Below are 17,881 nucleotides of genomic sequence, written 5' to 3' on the forward strand. Positions count from 1 at the left end.
CATCAAATGATGAGACAAGGATGTTCGTTCAGTCTATCAACAGATCCTCAGGAGTGCTTAACATGGACCAAGTCCCCTTCTGGAGACTTAGATGCATCGGTGAGCAGGACAAAGGTCCGTCTTGGCAGCATGACAGTCGGCCATGTTGGGAAGCATCCCGCTGAGTGTAAATGTTACAGGAAAGCTACAGCACAGTTAAGCTTGAAAGGTGGAAGAAATTGAAGTGCAGTAAGGAGACCTGTCTCTCTGCTTGCAATGAGACCCATTGGTGACACTCACATAATTGAGGGGTTCCCACTCATGCACAGAAAGCACAGGGTTAATGCTTTCATCTTTACTCTTCTCATGGCCATGGCAAAACACATGACAAACACAGCTTAAGGAGAGAAGGGTTTGTTTCAGCTCTCACTTAGACGGTACCGACCACCACGGAAGAACAGTCATGGTAGCAGGTGGTCATGTGGTATCCTCAGAGAGCAATGGACACCGGTGCTGGATTGCTTTTTCCTGTGTATGGTCGACTGCATAAGATTTAATGTTCTATCTTTCAACCTTAACTGTCCTGTAGATTTCTTGTGACGCTACACCAGCAGGATGTTCCCCAGCATGACTGAAGTGTAACGTTGCCAGTGAGCTTTGTCCGGCTCACTGATACATCCACTTAGGATGGATCTTCCCATTGCCACTGACTGAACCAACACCATCCCTCGCTGACATTTCCAGAAGCCTGCCTTCTTGGTGGTAAATCCTGCCAAGCCAACAATCAATATTGACCATCAATGTGCTTTATACCTGAAATTCTGGAAGGCAGAAATGTTATGGATTTTTTAGTATTTTCTTCTATATAAGTGTGTGTGTGTGTGTGTGTATTATCTCTCTCCCCCCTCACACACACAGTAAGATATCTTGGCACTAGTATAAACACTAAAAACATATATGTTTCATCTATCTATCTATCTATCTATCTATCTATCTATCTATCTATCTACCTGTATATTGCACAAATATCTTGCAGTTAATTTAAAAACTGCATTTAAAATAATTTTATGCAGAAAATAATGTTTCATAGGATTTTCTACTTTGACATCATACTGAGAGTCAGAAAATTTCAGATTTTGGAACACCTTGGCTTTTAGATTTTAGATTAGGGATGCTCACCGCTCTCCATCCATTAACATACTATTTACTATATAACACTGTCTTGTGTGATTATGGAGTTTGAGGAGTCTGAAGATTTGCATGGGGGCGGGGTAGTGGCTCAAGGGAGCTAATGTCACAGTTCCAGCAGGGGCTGTGAGATGGAGGCCCAGGAGGACTAGGGTTTTCAGATCTGAGTCCCAAGGCTGAGACTAGTGCCAACTCAGACTGGCAGCAGAGCTCTTCCTTTCTCAGCTTTCTGTCCTGTCTAGGCCTTCCTTCCTTCCTTCCTTCCTTCCTTCCTTCCTTCCTTCCTTCCTTCCTTCCTTCCTTCCATCGATGAAGCCCACCCACGTTAGGGAGGACAATCTGTTTTCTTCTGGGCACCAATTAAAATGTCAATCGTATCCAGAAACAGCCTTAGACACACGCAGGCCAAGGGTCTGACCAAATAGCTGGGCACTTCACGGCTCAGTCAAATTAATCGTCATAGTCATGGAGAGTGTCTTTTCAACGTGAAGCAGCTGTAAACATACTTAACATACGTAAGTGGTAAATCATTGTCTTGGCGAGACACATGTAGAGGAGCACAGAGCCTTGGGTATCTAGAAAGCGAACGTGTTGACCTAACTTGCTGTGGGCCTTATACAGAAGTACGTTTTTGTTGTCTGATGTTAATTGATTTAACACTCATTCATGATGCTGCCTCATAACTTCTGGGTATGTTGCCCATGCATACGTGCACTCACACAGTGTGTGCGCATGCTGACAATATTTCTCAAATAGATAGCCAATGTATTTTTCCAGAAGACATGCTCTTGAATGTTTAAAGTTATTTTATTTCTTAAGTTAGGCAGGTATTGAGAGAGCAGCCAAGTTGGGTAGGGACAAAGCTGGTGAAGGTGACAGTGTAGCCTCATACCAGGGCTTATTGAAGCCATTCCACCCACCTGAATCCACACTTTTCACTTTTGCTGAAAGATTGAGACTTGCCTTATAATGTTAGGATGAGCAAGAGAAGTCTCCTCATGTGGAATGATGTCACGATCAGTCTTCCTTGTCAAGTTGACTGATTTAGAATCACCATGGCTGGTGTGTCTATGAGGGTGTTTCTGGAAAGGTTCAGTTGAGTGTCGAAGACATGAATGTGAGCATCACTATCCCATAAGCTGGGTTCCAGAATGAACAAAAAGAAGAATGTGAACTGGGTAGCAGAATTCATCATTCTGTCCTGGTTGTGGCCTCAGTGTGACTGACCAGCTGCCTCATGCTCCTGCTACCGTGCCTTACCTGCTGTGAAGAACCATATCTTCAGACTGTGAGCCCAAGCAAACCCTTCCTGTCTTAAGTTGCCTTCTCCAGGTCTTTGGTCCCCAAACTAGCAGCCAGGATAATCACTAACAAATGACAGTTGCCCCAGCTCTGTGAAAAGTACAATCACTTTCTACCCTCAGACCTTTGAGCTCAATTGCAGGTTGTATTTTTTTCCCTTCTCTGAGCTCTGTGCAAAGAAAGTACTGACTAGGGAAGGGACTACGGGAAGGACTGTGTTGAGTGAAAGGCCGTTCATTGTAGTTTTGTTTAGAACAGTGAAAAGCAGTTGATAATTGAGGAGAAAACTGAGAAAATATGGCACATTTGTAGTATGGGCAACGAAATGGTCTTACAAAGAGTGAGGTATGACATCTTGGATAGAGGAGAGTCTCCAGGCTGCTATACATATATGAATAATATATATTATGATATATGATATATATGCTCAGATATGGAGGGACAGGAATATGAATGGGATTGAGATTGGGATACATGATGATCTATCTATCTATCTATCTATCTATCTATCTATCTATCTACCTATCCCAATCCCACTCACCTCCCAGTATATGTGTATGTATATGTGTAAGTGTATGTAAATGATGTATATGTATATATGATGTATATGTCTATCTATCTATCTATCTATCTATCTATCTATCTATCTATCTATCTATCTATCTCTATCATCATGTAACACAATGCCACTCATCTCCCAGTTCCTCCATATCTGCCCTCTGCCATTCCAACTTCCTCCTACCACAGAGAAAACAAAACAAAACAAACAAACAAATACATACATACACACATAAACAAACAAAACAACAAAAAAGCCAATATTTTTTTTTGTTTGTTTTTTGCCATGGACACTGTGGTGTGTCACAATGTGTCATATAGTATATATCCTTTGGCCCAAACAGGAAATGTTCACTGTAATGAGCCATTGGTCTGATTTGAGTCCTCTAGCTTTTGCTATACCATCAATACTTGATCCTCACGAAGACTCCTCTTAGATATCCTGTTGTTGGTCTGTGTCCTGGAGATCCTGCAGCTTTGGATCTGCAAAACTGGCCACTTCATGTGCTCCAGCAGATCATAGGTGGAGTAGATGTTGGGTTGGGGCAACTCAAAGGCCTGGGCCTGGGCCTAGGTGGTAGCTGAGTTGGTCAGTGTGGCAGCTCTCTAGTGCCCAAGCCATGGGGCAGCTCTTTCAAGTGTTGCATCAGGCAGAGGGTGGGGGAGGTGGGGTGAGGGGGTAGGGGAGCAGCTCTCCTGAGCTTATGCCATTGAGGGGTGGGGCCATGGAATGCTGGCTTTTAAAAACTATATGTCATTCCCCTTTCAAGAAATAGTCGTGTGTGTGTGTGTGTGTGTGTGTGTGTGTGTGTGTACATTTCTTTGTCTTAGAAAAAGACAGGAGTGAAGCCTGGCATAGGTGAAATAGTGCTTTTACGTTTTGTCCTTCTGATTGTTGGAATGTTGTACAATAAGTTTGTGTTGATTTTAGAAAGTATTTCTTGTGTGTATGTGTGTGTGTGTAATAAAGGGGAGCCTCTTTCTATTGTAAGAACTATTCTGGTTCAAGTAGCCAAGAGAAAATGGTAAATATAAATAAAAAAGCATCTGAAACATTTGTTGTGCTTTCACTATTTAATTCGCTGCATAGGCTCATGTGTTTGAACACTTGGACGAGGAGGTGGAGCCACGATGGAGGAAGTGGGCCACTGAAAACAGGCATTGAAGTTGTACAGAGTGGCCCCACTTCCTGTCTGCTCCCTGATTCTGTCCTGACAAGGTGTGGGAAAGTTAAGAGGCCCAGCCGCACACTCCCACCATCTGCTTCTATGCCTTTTCTTCCATGATGACCTATAGCCTCTCAAAGAATGAACTGAGATAAACCCTTCTCCTTTTATGTTGCTTCTTTGTTCCCTATACATTGCAGGTATTTGGTCATAGCGAAAAGAAAAAAAGTAACTAATCCAGACAAGTAACACAGGAATGGGGCCATTGCTGTGATAAACCTGGTCATGTGGTTCAGAGACCTTTGGACCCCTTTTGCCAGAGGAATGCAGAAGAGTTTGTGCTGCAAGTTTAAGTTCTAGAATGGCATAAACAGAGCCTGTGGTTACTCTGGTGGGAATTTAGAGGACGATAATGCTGAGTGAAATATGGATAATAGTTTGTGATTGTTTGAATATGTACTGTTAGGAGATGTGGCCTTGTTGGAGGAAGTGTGTCACTTGGGGGTGAGCTTTGAGATCCTTCTCCTAGCTGCCTGGAAGCCAGTCTTCTCCTGTTGGCCTTCAGAACAAGATGTAGAATTCTCAGCTCCTCCATCCTCATGCCTGTCTTGAATGTTGCTGAAGGGGGAATCCCCCTTGATGAAAACACCCAGAGAAGTATTTCTCTAGGATCAACTTCAAAGGCACACAGGGTCTTTTGCAGCTGTTCCACAGGGCTCACAAGAGTCTCAAGCTGTCAGGCAAACCTTGTTTTTCAGTCATGAAAGATGCAAGGATGAAGGGATCGTGGAGATTTGCACCAAAGTTTCAGAGAGATCTAGAAGACAATGTCTGGCAACACCAGATTTCCCCAAAAGAGGACACCACACATCATTTCTAGAAGACGGGAATGTAAAGTGTAAGTTGTGATGGAAGTTTGGAGATGCCTGGATTGCTAAGGCATTTACTAAAGAAAGCTGCAGGCTACAGAGTAGAGCTATCCCAAGAGCAAGTCTACTTCTGTTGCAACGGGAAGAAGCAGTGGATTCAGGTTATCTAACGCTGTGGAGCCCAGACGATTCCACAGATGCTTCGGATGCTGAACTTAGAACTATAGGGCTTGGTATGTGCGCTGCTGGGTTCTAGTCTTCCTTTGGCCCAGTATTTCCTTGCTAGGTCTTCATTCTTCTCTTTTGGGATAGAAATGTTTATTTTGCAACATTGTATACTTCAAGCTTATAACTAGGGTTTGCTTTTTATGTATTTATGTATTATTTATTTAACTTTAGTCAGAGATTCATGGCTAAGAAATTGCCTTGAACTTTAGAAGAGACTTTGGACTTTTTAACAGTGTTGGAACTGGTAAAAGCCATGAGAACTTTTGAAATTGGATTGAGTACAGTTTGTACTATAAGGTGCTGGTGAACCTATGGTAACTGGGAATGGAATGCTGTCCTTTGAGTGTGAAATGTCCTCTACAGAATCATGTGTTTAAACATGGGTTTCCTACAGCCCAGTGCTACTTTGTGTCCACTTTCTGGTTCAAGAATATAGCTACAATATGACCAGCCACTTAATGCTCTGTCACCAAGTCTTTCCTACCACAGTGAACTATATTTACTTGTAAACAGTGAGCGAAAATAAACACTTCCTTAAAGACATTTTGTCACATCAGAAGAAAAGTAACAAGTACATTAGAACCTATAAACTTATTTACTATTTATGCAATGTTGACTTGCTAAAGCAAAGCATTTCTCATTAGTGAGCCAGGCTTTTCTTACTGGGAAAAATCACATGTTCTGTGACTGAAAGCTCTTTATTATATTCAGCTTGTATTATGACTATGACAGACAGCAAACAGGCAGATGTAGTGCTAGAGAGGTAGCTGAGAGTTCTATATCTGGATCTGGAGGCAGCAGGAAGTGACAGTGACGTATTGGCCAGGCTTGAGCTTCTGAAACCTCAAAGCTCACCCCCAAGTAACACACCTCCTCCAACAAAGCCACACCCACTTCAACAAGACCACACTTACTCCAACAAGGCCACTCCCTATGGGCCTATGTGGCCATTTTTATTCAAACCACTACAGGGAGTAAGGGACAGTTTCTCCAAAGAGTTTCTCTGGGACTATGTCCAGGATGACGATGCTTCAGTTCAGAAAGAATTCCCTTTGCTTAGCATCAAAGTTCTTAATCTATATGACCTCATTGTCCTCTGGAGTTGGGGTTCTGGCTATGTGTTCCAAAGGTGGTGGTGAAGTAGCTGAGTGAATGGGAAGGCACCTACAGTTGACTTAAACCAATGGTCACTTGGGAAGGTAGGTTGGCCCTGTGCCAGTCTACACAGTATCTTTGAGAATGGGGTCTGGTTACCAGATAACTCAAGCTCAGCCAAATGTGCAAATCCCTGGGTTAAGATAGCAAGATTTTGCTGAAAGGACCCAAATATAGCTGTCTCTTGTGAGACTATGCAGGGGCCTAGCAAACACAGGAGTGGATGTTCACAGTCAGCTATTGGATGTATCACAGGGCTCCCAATGGAGAAGCTAGAGAAAGTACCCAAGGAGCTAAAGGGATCTGCAACCCTATTGTTGGAACAACATGATGTACTAACCAGAACCCCGGAGCTCTTGTCTCTAGCTGCATATGTATCGAAAGATGGCCTAGTCGGCCATCAATGGGAAGAGAGGCCCATTGGGCTTGCAAACTTTATATGCCCCAATATAGGGGAATGCCAGGGCCAAAAGAATGGGAATGGGTGGGTAGGGAAGTGGGGGGGGGCGCTATGGGGGACTTTTGGGATAGCATTGGAAATGTAATTGAGGAAAATATGTAATAAAAAATATTAAAAAAAAAGAAGAGAAGATAAAGCCTGCTTGCACAGTGAAACAATGACATAATTTGTATAAACATCACCCCAAACATCACTAATAAACAAAAAAATAAGGCGACACTTTCAGAGACAATGTTTCCCTGACTATTTTCTCTGGTCTGACTTAAAATTAAGTTTTGGATCAAATAAAGTCTTACCCATGCTGGTTTTTTTTCCCAAGTTAATTACCTTGCAAAAACATGCAGTATTAATTTAAATTTGATTAATATCAAGTAGACATTGTCTATAATGCCAACTAGAGAAAGTATTAGGAACCTTTTCTAGTTCTTTATAAATTATACAAGTTATTGTGAGCTGTGGTCACCCCACTGCACTGGGGAATGCTTGCATATATGTCTGCACACCATGTGTGTGCCTGATACCCACAGAAGCCAGGAGAGGTTGTTGGATCCCTTGGAACTGGAGTTAGAGATGCTTGTTAACCACCATGTGGGTACTGGGAACTGAATCTGGGCCCTCTTCAAGAGCAGACAGTTGACCATGGAGCTTTCTCTCTAGCTCTAGAATGTTCATTTTAAATAAGGATGACAAGTGGAGCTCAGTGGATAGTCAGCCTTTCTTGCCATGGGCAAATGGTTCAGGAGTAACAGCACATTTACCTGCTAGCTAGATATGGGGGTTGCCTGTGGTAGGAAGGATGGTCTTTTGGTAACTGACTTTGCAAAACTAAAAACAAAACAAAACAAAACAAAAAAACAATTACACCCGTATTAATCCCCTGTAGCTCTTGAAATGCACTGTCTTCAGTGTTTGTGTTTTTTCAGTTTCTTTCATTTTTGCATAGTGGTGAGTTGAGACAGAGTCTCATAATCTGGTCCCAGGATAGTCTTGAACTCCTGGTATTTCTCCTGCCTCAGGGTCTCAAAAGCTAGGATTATTAGTGGTTTCTTCTGTCTAAGAATTGTAATATTATTTTACAGGTGCTCTTACATTAGCTATTGTATTAGAAGCATTCAGAAGGTTAGCAAAACAGCTGCAACCTTTCTTTGTTTTGCAATTACAGAGTGGTATTCAGTTAACAGAACAACAATTATCTTTGTATAAACTGCATCAGAGACAACTGAAGATGAAAAAAACCCCCAAAAATAAAACCAAAAGAAAAAAAGAAAAACAAACAAAAACCAAACTACTGTCCCCATATATAGCTAATTTGTGCTGTGCACCAACAAGAACCTGCTTTAAATTTCCATGCCAATTTACAACCCCCAGACTGCACCAGGCAAGGTTAGTGGCTATTGAAAATATCACTAGGACAGGGCTATCTAAAGACACATTCGGTAGTGTGTTAACTATACAAAAAAAAAAAGACACTGTACAGTTCAAAGACAAATCTTACACAGCCTTACATTTCAATTTTTTCTTTAAAAGGAGTCTGTTGTGTACAGGGGGGTTAAATGCTTTATAGACAAGGGAAAAAACTGTGCTAGAACTAACTTATTCATTATCATCATCTTCTTCATCTTCCTCTTCTCCCTCCTCCTCATCTTCCTCTCCCTTCTTTTTCTTGCTCTTTTCAGCCTTGACCACACCCTTTTTCGATGCATCAGGTTTTCCTTTAGCTCTGTAGGCAGCAATATCCTTCTCGTACTTCTCCTTCAGCTTGGCAGCCTTCTTCTCACAGGGCTGCTTGTCATCTGCTGCAGTGTTGTTCCACATCTCTCCTAGTTTCTTTGCAACATCACCAATGGATAAGCCAGGATGCTTGCCTTTGATTCTGGGGCAGTACTCAGAACAGAACAAGAAGGCTGAAGGGGGCCTCTTGGGTGCATTGGGGTCCTTGAGTTTCTTTTCGGTCTCCCCTTTGGGAGGTGGATATAGATTTTCATTTATCTTTCATAGCAAGCCTTCTCAGTCTTTGCCATATCTTCAAATTTCCCCTTTTCTTTAGCAGACATGGCCTTCCACCTCTCTGAGCACTTTTTGGAGAACTCTGAGAAGTTGACAGAAGCATCCGGGTGCTGCTGCTGCTTCTTCTTCTTCTTCTTCTTCTTCTTCTTCTTCTTCTTCTTCTTCTTCTTCTTCTTCTTCTTCTTCTTCTTCTTCTTCTTCTTCTTTTCTGAGACAGGGGTTTCTCTGTGTAGCCCTGGCTGTCCTGGAACTCACTTTGTAGACCAGGCTGGCCTCGAACTCAGAAATCCACCTGCCTCTGCCTCCCAAGTGCTGGGATAAAAGGCGTGCACCACCACTTCTTGTGCTCCTCCCACGGCAGTTTGCACAAAGAATGCATATGAGGACATTTTGCCTCTCAGCTTCTTAGGATCTCCTTTGCCCGTGTTTAGTTGATTTTCCTCCTCGAGGCACAGAGTCGCCCAGTACCCGTCCGGCTCTTGCTTGCCCGGGTGCTCTCTCTCCAGTAGCTATTCCTCACCGCCCCCCCCCCCCCGCCCTCCCTACAGTAGCTATTCTTAAAGCTTGTACTGGTCTAGGAACAGGAGCAGCTTCAAAGTCAAAGCTCATATCCTCTAAATATTCCTTACGTCTATAGAGGTTGTAGCAGGTCACACGCCACATATGGTACACACACACACACGTGTGTGTGTGTGTGTATAAATAATCTGTATACATGTATATAAAGTCTATGACAAATGTCATTAATATCAGAAAGCTAAGCTCTAATGAAGTAGCATTTAGGAATGTTAAAGTGTCATTAGCAGAGAGATGAATTGTAAATGTATAGTCCAAGTTCTGAACAATTTCTCCTCGACATTGGTCAAATTAAAATGAATGCTACATGGTTTTGCTTGGTGATTAACTTGAAAAATAACATGAGTAAGACGTTGTCTGATCCAAATCTTTCTTTCAAATCAGATTAGAGAAAATAGTTATGGAGAAATTGTAGCTCTGAAATTGTAGCCTTAGCGTTTGTTTATTAATCGCACTTTACATGTCTAGTACTGTCATGTTTTATTGTTTACCTTGGAGCTGTCAAAGTCCAGGCCAGGAGATCAAGCAAGCCAAAAGTTTGAAAAGTTCTGGGTCAGCATTATCCATCTTAATTTCTCATTTGAGAATTTCATGCACGTGTTTAGAACGAATCCAGCCTCTCTTCCTTCCCTTCCAACTCTTCTGGTACTCTCCACCACCTCGGCCTAACTTGCACTTTTTTATTGTCCTACTGACCCCATTTAATGATGCCTGTGTGTTTATGGGTATAAGGTCATTCACTGGAGCATGAGACACCTACTAGGGGCACCTCCCTAGAGAAAATTGATTTTCCCCTCCACTATAGCCTTTAACTTCCAATAGCTCATCAGATACAGACGGCACATCATGAGACCTTCCCCCATTCATGCTGGAATTTTTCCTGGCTTAATTGTACGCAGGTCTTGTGCAGTCAACCATAACAGGATGAGTTTGTGTACAATGGCGTTATTATATCTGGGTCACACTCATTTGTGGAAGTCTTCTGCAAACTCTGGCTCTTAATTTTTTTTTTTTTGTCCTTCTCTTCTGAAATAATCCCTGCACCTTGAGAAGAAATAGTTACAGAAATGAATAGTTATCTTTCCCTGGGAGGAAATGGGAGGGGTAATCAACTACTCTCTGATTGGACTTAAGGTCTGCTCCAGAATACAGAGCTCATGCCCAGTACTGTTAACTAGGTCAAGAACCCATGGATGGGCAGGTAAAAGGCCCTAGAGAAGAACCTACTACTATTTTCTAATCAGGCATGATATCAAACTGACCTCTAAATACTTACCCTTATACTCATAGACTAGTACTCTTCAGAAAAGCTGTTTTTGTAGCAGATGGAGATTTACGACAGAGAATAAGAGACTGTGAAGTCCTTAGCCCTAAATGGGACAGCTGGATTCACATTTTTAACCAAAAGGGAAGGAAATTCCAGCACTAAGTCTGCAATCCTAGGCAACTGCGTTATATCAGTCTACATATAATCCTGATGCATGTCCAGGACCACGCCCTTGCCCTGGGGCTCCATTTGATGGTAACAATAAAAAAAAAACCAGTCAATAGTCTTTCCTAAGCATGCTTGGCTCTTAGTAAACAAAACCTATGTGGAACATCGTTTTATTAACACAGGTTTGTACGTTTTCCATTCACCTTAGCAGTTAACATGAAGTCCTAGTTTGCCATTTAGTTGCTTAGTATTTTGAATGTCTAAATAAAATAAAGATTTCTGTAATAATTTCAGACAACTCTAGATATTGCTCTATTTTTCCTAGATGACATATTAATTGGGATTGTGAATTTCACCAATTGATTTTTTTCCCTCGAGTGGTGAAGCTCAAATCCATAGGCATATGCATGCTAGGCAAATATTCTGCCAGGAGCTCCACACCCAGCCTAAGATTTCCGTCCTAGCGTCTTTAGTTGTAACGGTCATGAAGTGGAATCCAACTGTTGATTAGTCTTTATGGTTCTGGCAAGGAAGGACTGAGATCTCCAGGGGTTCTGAATTCTGGTGTAAAGTGTGTTATAGTTCAAGGTTCTGAAAGAAAGACTTCATGCATATGATTCCAGAGCTGGGGCCAGAAACCTTCCTGTATCAGTAATTGATCTTCTATGATAAAAATGTTAACTGATAATATATTAGTGAGTATCAGTCTATCAATCCCTTACCCATTAAACATTTAAAGGAACTGAGGGTCATGCTCTACAGTCCTGTCTGACCTGAGCTATGTAGCTCAGGCAGGCCTTGAGCTCTGCCTCTCAACTGCTGGGATTACAGGCATTTGTCACCATTCCCAGGTTAAACATTCACCCCTGATCTTCCTGGCATTTCCAACTGTCCTCGGAGTTGTGATGCTTAATTTCAGGTTCAACTTGACTGTTCCAAGATGTGCCCAGATATTTGGTCAAATATTACTCTGAGTATTTCTGAGAGAATATTTTGGATGAAATGAACATTTAGATCTACAGACTGAGTACGGTAGATTGTTTTCCTGAATGCGAGTGAGCTTTGTCCAATAAACTGAAAAGAATAAAAGGTAGCCTGGCTCACGGGTTCCCACAGTTGTCTTTTCTAGTGACCCTCTAGCATGGCTTCCTTTATTAAAAATTGAAAATAAAAGGCTGATCTGAGGTATAAGCAAATTTTCTTGCCTGGTGTGGGACTTTGGAGTGGGACTCAGACTCTTCCTGGCTCTAAGGCTTCTGGCCTTAGCCTTGATCTGGGGCCGTGGTTCTGCAGATTTTAAATTTATCAGCCTCCATGATTGTAAGCCTGTTTCTTAAAGTAAATCCTTCTCTTCATAGTTTTGGGTATCTATATATCTGTATCTATATCTATCTATATCTCCTATTGATTCTGTTCATGTAAAGAACTAATGAATGATAGCTAACAACCCCATGATGTTCATTATACCTTCAGCCTTTCTGTTATTACTTCCTTCACAGATCAAGATTTTAAGGAAGTAGATTGACACTTGTGACAGATGTCACAGTAGCATGATCCACACCAGAGTGTCTCAGGATCAGCACTACTGACATTTTAGGGAGCAAGAGCTTGTCCCATGCACTGGAGATTGTTTGCTACCACCCTTGGTCTCTATCCTCAGGATGTCCCAGTTGTGATGACCAAATGTGCCTTCTAGACAGTGGCTGAGTTTTCCTGGCAATAAAATGGCCCTGGTTAAGAATGCTGCTAAACTGCCTATGGCACAAACGAGGTCAGTTCTGTTAACTAGGAGGGGTTGTAGATAAAATAACTTTAAACAAGAAATTGACCAATAAAACCAAGGGTTGACATAGGGCATCAGTCACAAAGTATTTGGAATCCATAGTGTGAAAGTCAAGGTCTCTTTCTCCACTTTCCCTCTGCATTTGGTGTTACAGCCAATAGGATGCACAGTTTGTCTCCATCACCACCTTTTGCAACATCTTTATTATGGATTCTATCTTTCTAGAACCAGGATTAAAGCAAAAAGCCTGCTCAAATAAAAAATACTGGCCACATTTAAGGTCTTCTCTACAGATAGAAGTGCTCTTCTTGTTGTTTGGTTTTTAATGATAGAGCATCGTGTCAGGCTGACCTTAGGAAAAAAGAATGAATAAGTGTGCCCTGTTTCCTGAGAGGACCATATTCAGTGGAGTCTGAATTGAAATGAGGTATCAGGGGCTTTTACGGATGCTTTCTGACCTTCTGAATTAACAGTCTTGCTATGTAGCCCTGGTTGGTCTCCAATTCACCACACTTTTGCCTCAGTCTCAGCCTCAGCCTCCTGAGTTCTAGGCTTAGTGGTCTATGCTGTCACTTCGGATTTTAGATAAGCCAGGAAACAGGGGATAATAGAGAAGTGATATGTTGAGTGACTGTGAGGATCTATTTGATGTGTCATCCGGCAAAGCAGCAGACAGCCCCAGTGATCCAATCAAACTCAAGCTTAGATGGATGCAATTAATATGGATAACCAATTGGCTTTAAGTAACGCAGATCATTCTAGATCAGAGGTTCTTAACTTCCCTCATCTTTAATACAACTCCTCATGTTTTTGTTGCTACTTCATAACTGTAATTTTGCTACTGTTATGAATCATAATGTAAACACCTGTATTTTCCGATGGTCTTAGGTGACCCCCGTGAAATGTTCACTCAACCTCCAAAGGGGATGCAACCCACAGATTGAGAACTGCTGTTCTAGATAATTTTTTCGGGCATCACCCATTCAGTTGAAAGGTATGTTTGGTTAGTTTTACTTTATACAAAATTCCCAAGAAAAAGAGCTTCAAGTAACAAATACTTCTGTTCGGCTCATGGCGTCAGGGTTTTCAGTGCATGGTTACTGGGTTAGCTTGTTTCTGAGCCGGTGGTGAGGCAGAACCTCATGGCAGAGAGCTAGTAGCCAAGCCAAGCTGATTCTCTCACGACCAGGGAAAAGGTGAGGCTGTAACCCTGATGGAGTGGAACTCCCTTTCAAAGGCATGTCTTCAGTGACCACTTTTTCCAACTAGACTTCTGTGCTGCTTAAATAAGAATGTCCCCCACAGGCTCAGACATTTGATTGTATTGTCCCAGTTTGTAATGCTGTTTGGTGAGGCTTAGGTGGCATGGCCTTGCTGGAGGAGTTATGTCACTAGGAGTGGGCTTTGAGAGTTTAAACCTAGGGACAAACTTCCAGTTCTTTCTGCTTGCCATCCCTGGTTGAGATGTGAGATGTAAGCTCTTGGCTTCCTGCTCTCATTGCTATGCCTCTTGCTTGATTCTGTGCTTTCTTTCCACGATGGACTCTGAGCCCTCTGGAGCCTTGAGAATAAACTCCTTTTTCTATAACTCCTTGGTTAGTAGTTGTCTTGATCTTGGCATTTTGTTACAGGAAGAGAAAGCTAACAAATTCAACTTCCATAACCTGAATAGTGTCACTGGCTGAGGGACGGGCCTTCAATTTATAAACTGTTGGAGGGGTTTTCTGTATGCAAATGGTAAAAAAAAGGCTTTAAAAAGAGAATGTGTTTTTCCGAGGAAGGAGAAATTCCTCTGTGGATGGCAGGATGGGCTTCTGTCTCCAGTTGCCAATCTGCAGGCTGACCCTATGGATGCCAGGTTTACCCAGCCAGGACTTAAGCAAATCTCTCTCACTTGCCCTTCCCTTGTCCTCTACCCCTGTTAGCCCAGTAGAAGTCCTGGTACAGTCACCCTGAATATTCACAGGGACTTACAATGGGAGTGCCTTTGCCATTGTTATTGTCAGAGGCCATAATGAGGGCAGACCCTTCTCCTTTATTTTGTTTCCTTCAGGATGGCACATGGCTCTCCATAAATGATGAGTTGAATAAAATCATTGTTTGTGATCACTGCAAACAGCTCTGCAGGATATGAAACTGTCTTTCTGCTAGGAAGGGAGCGAGTTGTTAGGATAAAGGATAACACTTAGCTCCAGAAACATCATCATTACCTAGAAGAGAGGGGGCAAAACTATCAATAAATTCAGGACCCGACGTCAGCACTTTGATGTCTCTCCTGGGTTTGTATCCTGAGCTGCATCCCACACTTCAGTGGGATGTATATGGTTCTGTTTGTGCTGCATTTAAATGACTTCTCCATTTCCTTTCCTGTCATTATTTCATTATCATAAACATCTACTTTTCTATCGAAAGTAGTTTACTGTTTTGGTAAAATCAATATTTGCTTATGATAAGCTGTTTTTCACAAAGCTTTTTTTTTTTTTTTTAATTGGAACTATACATTTTATTTTATATTTATCTTTTTTTTTTTAAATCCTGGCAACAACCCATTGTACAGGAGGGGAAGTAGTTTGGGGACTGTTTCCATTTATTTAAACTTTTTGCACAGCTGGGGGAGGAGCTCAGGCTCTGAACAGATCTCCACCCCAGCCCTGCCTTCCACAGGAGCTGGCTCAGTCTGCCTGGTAGGAGGCTTTCTGAGAAATACAATCCAGCTTGCTAACCCCTTTTTACTTATGTCCCCCCATTATCTATCTCTCCCTCCTTTTCCTCATCCTCTCCCCCCCCCCCCCTTTTTAGACAGATTTTCACCATGAAGCCCAGGCTGGTCTCAAACTCTGTCCTGTCCCTGCCTCCCAAATGTTGGAATGACAGGTGTGCACCAGCAAGACTGGCTACAAGATCTTTGCTTTCTTGGTGAGAAAAAAAAAAAAAATCTATGGACTATGGAAACCCATTCCATTCCATCTTGTTTTACAGAAAAAAAAAAAAGAAAAAAGAAAAAACAAAAAATAGGAGCAAAGATTTCACTGGAGCTCCAAAATGCTTTGCCGTCATGTTTTTCTTGAACTCAGCCCGGCGACCTGTGCCTTTTTGTCCTTCCTCGGTCGACTCCAACTGACACTGCAGTCCTGTGTATGTCTTTACATTTGTTTCAGATGGCAATGATTTTTGTTGAGGAAAAGGTCACAGATTAGGGGGCTTTGGTTTGTCCACTGGCTACTGTAGTATTTGAAATCCACATAAGAAAGCACTTGAAATAAGCAGAAAAGTGACCCAGGTCATTTCATCTAAGAGCAAAATGTAAGGTGAAATGTATGAGCAAATACATACCAGTATGTGGCTGAGTCATCATTAGGAAATAGTCACGGATTAATAATGGACATCGCCTCTTGGATTGCCTAACTTTTGAGGGGAGAAATGACTCAAAATGTACACTCCTCTTCCCATGTGGACAGACTCAGAAGCACCAAGAACGTCTTGTCTCTTCATGATGTAGTCTACATATTGAAGCAAACAATATCACACTAATGTAAATAAAATGGGTGGCCCATTTAAATCCTACATGAGCAGACTTCAGCTCTGTGGAGAACAGTGGAGAAGGAAGGGTCATCACTGTTGGCATTCTAAAACCTATTCCACTTCCTTAGCCTTCAAGTGGTTTCTGTGTACTGCAAATAGCAACATCCCTGGGTTACCTATGTATAGTATAATGGGCATGGCCATATATTCTTATTTGTCTTTGAGCCCATGCTATTCAATAACTCCTAACCGAATGCCTGTAAAGGATTGATATGTACCTCTTGGGTCTGGCTAGCTCATGAAGAGACTCTATCTCCTGACTTTCTCCTTCTCCTCCTTCTCCTCCTTCTCCTCCTTCTCCTCCTTCTCCTCCTTCTCCTCCTTCTCCTCCTTCTCCTCCTTCTCCTCCTCCTCCTCCTCCTCTTCCTCCTCCTCCTCCTCCTCCTTCTCCTCCTCCTCCTCCTCCTCCTCCTCCTCCTCCTCCTCCTCCTCCTCCTCCTCCTCTCTTCTTCTTCTTCTTCTTCTTCTTCTTCTTCTTCTTCTTCTTCTTCTTCTTCTTCTTCTTCTTCTTCTTCTTCTTCTTCTTCTTCTTCTCTTCTTCTTCTTCTTCTTCTTCTTCTTCTTCTTCTTCTTCTTCTTCTTCTTCTTCTTCTTCTTCTTCTTCTTCTTCTTTTCTTCTTCTTCTTCTTCCATTGTAGTCAAGCTGGGGGACTTTGGAGGATAAATGCTCTCTAGATCTTTTTTCATGGCTACCACATATATTTTGCTGACTGCTGTAATAAAGACCAAGTGGGCCAAATATCAACTACCTTTCTCTAGCCAAAAGGGATTTGTTTAGCATTCTTAGTGGGGTGTGGTGCATTCGTGAAATCCATACCTCCCAGTAATCAGGATGTAGAGGCGGACAGTTTCAAGAAAGATTTCCAGATGACCCTTAGCTGCATAGGAAGATCCTGTGTCAAAAAAACCCAACTCAACCTAGACAACAAACTGTTGTATAGTCTCTTCTTTGAAAGGGCACCTTGGTAAAGCTGTGTAAGAGTTCTGCAACACTGAGAAGCTGGGGTAGTTGTTGAATTAGGTTTCCATGATAGCATAATTCATAGAATTAATGTGTTCTTTTTTGTTGCAATATATAACCTAGGAAAATTTGAAATGCTAATTCTGATTACCTATTTTCTCTAAGCAGCCATCCAGTACAAAGTGGTGCCAGAGGTATTGTAAATTTATCTTTATCAAAATCTAAGGTGGGATTCCACCCTGACTTTAAATCTCACTGTGGGTCCACATCCATGCATTTCTGTAAGCCAAGTGCACATGCGCTGTATTAACTGGTCTGATGAGAAAATTTCTGTTCGTTTTATGTCTTTAAATTAGAGGGTATGTAGAGCTATACCAGGCCCTTGGAGAACTTGGGAGGGCCCCCTCCCACCTCTCTGGTGCACACATGCTTAAATGACTTGGTGTCAGGGATTCTCTGCGATTTAGGTGCCTCAGTTTACCCCAGCCACAGGCAGAGCATGGAGCAAATTAATGGAGAACAAAGTACAAGACTTTAAACACCATAGTAACACTGTGAAATGCACAGTAAGCTATGGAGAACAAGAATACACAGGACATTTGGAAAAGCCAGAAGAAAGATTCTTTTTGTCA

The 17,881-nt window shown here is 42.1% G+C and overlaps 1 protein-coding gene across 1 annotated transcript in view; it reads left to right on the forward strand.

The window, feature by feature from the left end:
- The first annotated feature begins 6,459 nt into the window (after positions 1 to 6,459).
- Positions 6,460 to 17,881, forward strand: part of Fgf9 (fibroblast growth factor 9) — a 58,739-nt gene continuing 47,317 nt past the window's right edge. The window contains exon 1 of the mRNA XM_085828690.1: positions 6,460 to 6,489. Within this exon, the coding sequence (XP_085684816.1) occupies positions 6,474 to 6,489 (16 nt within the window). The 5' untranslated portion in view covers positions 6,460 to 6,473. The remainder of the gene's footprint in view (positions 6,490 to 17,881) is intronic.

The sequence above is a fragment of the Mus caroli genome, unplaced genomic scaffold (assembly GCF_978045245.1).
Source record: "Mus caroli unplaced genomic scaffold, Mus_caroli_1 scaffold_12, whole genome shotgun sequence".
Taxonomy (NCBI): domain Eukaryota; kingdom Metazoa; phylum Chordata; class Mammalia; order Rodentia; family Muridae; genus Mus; species Mus caroli.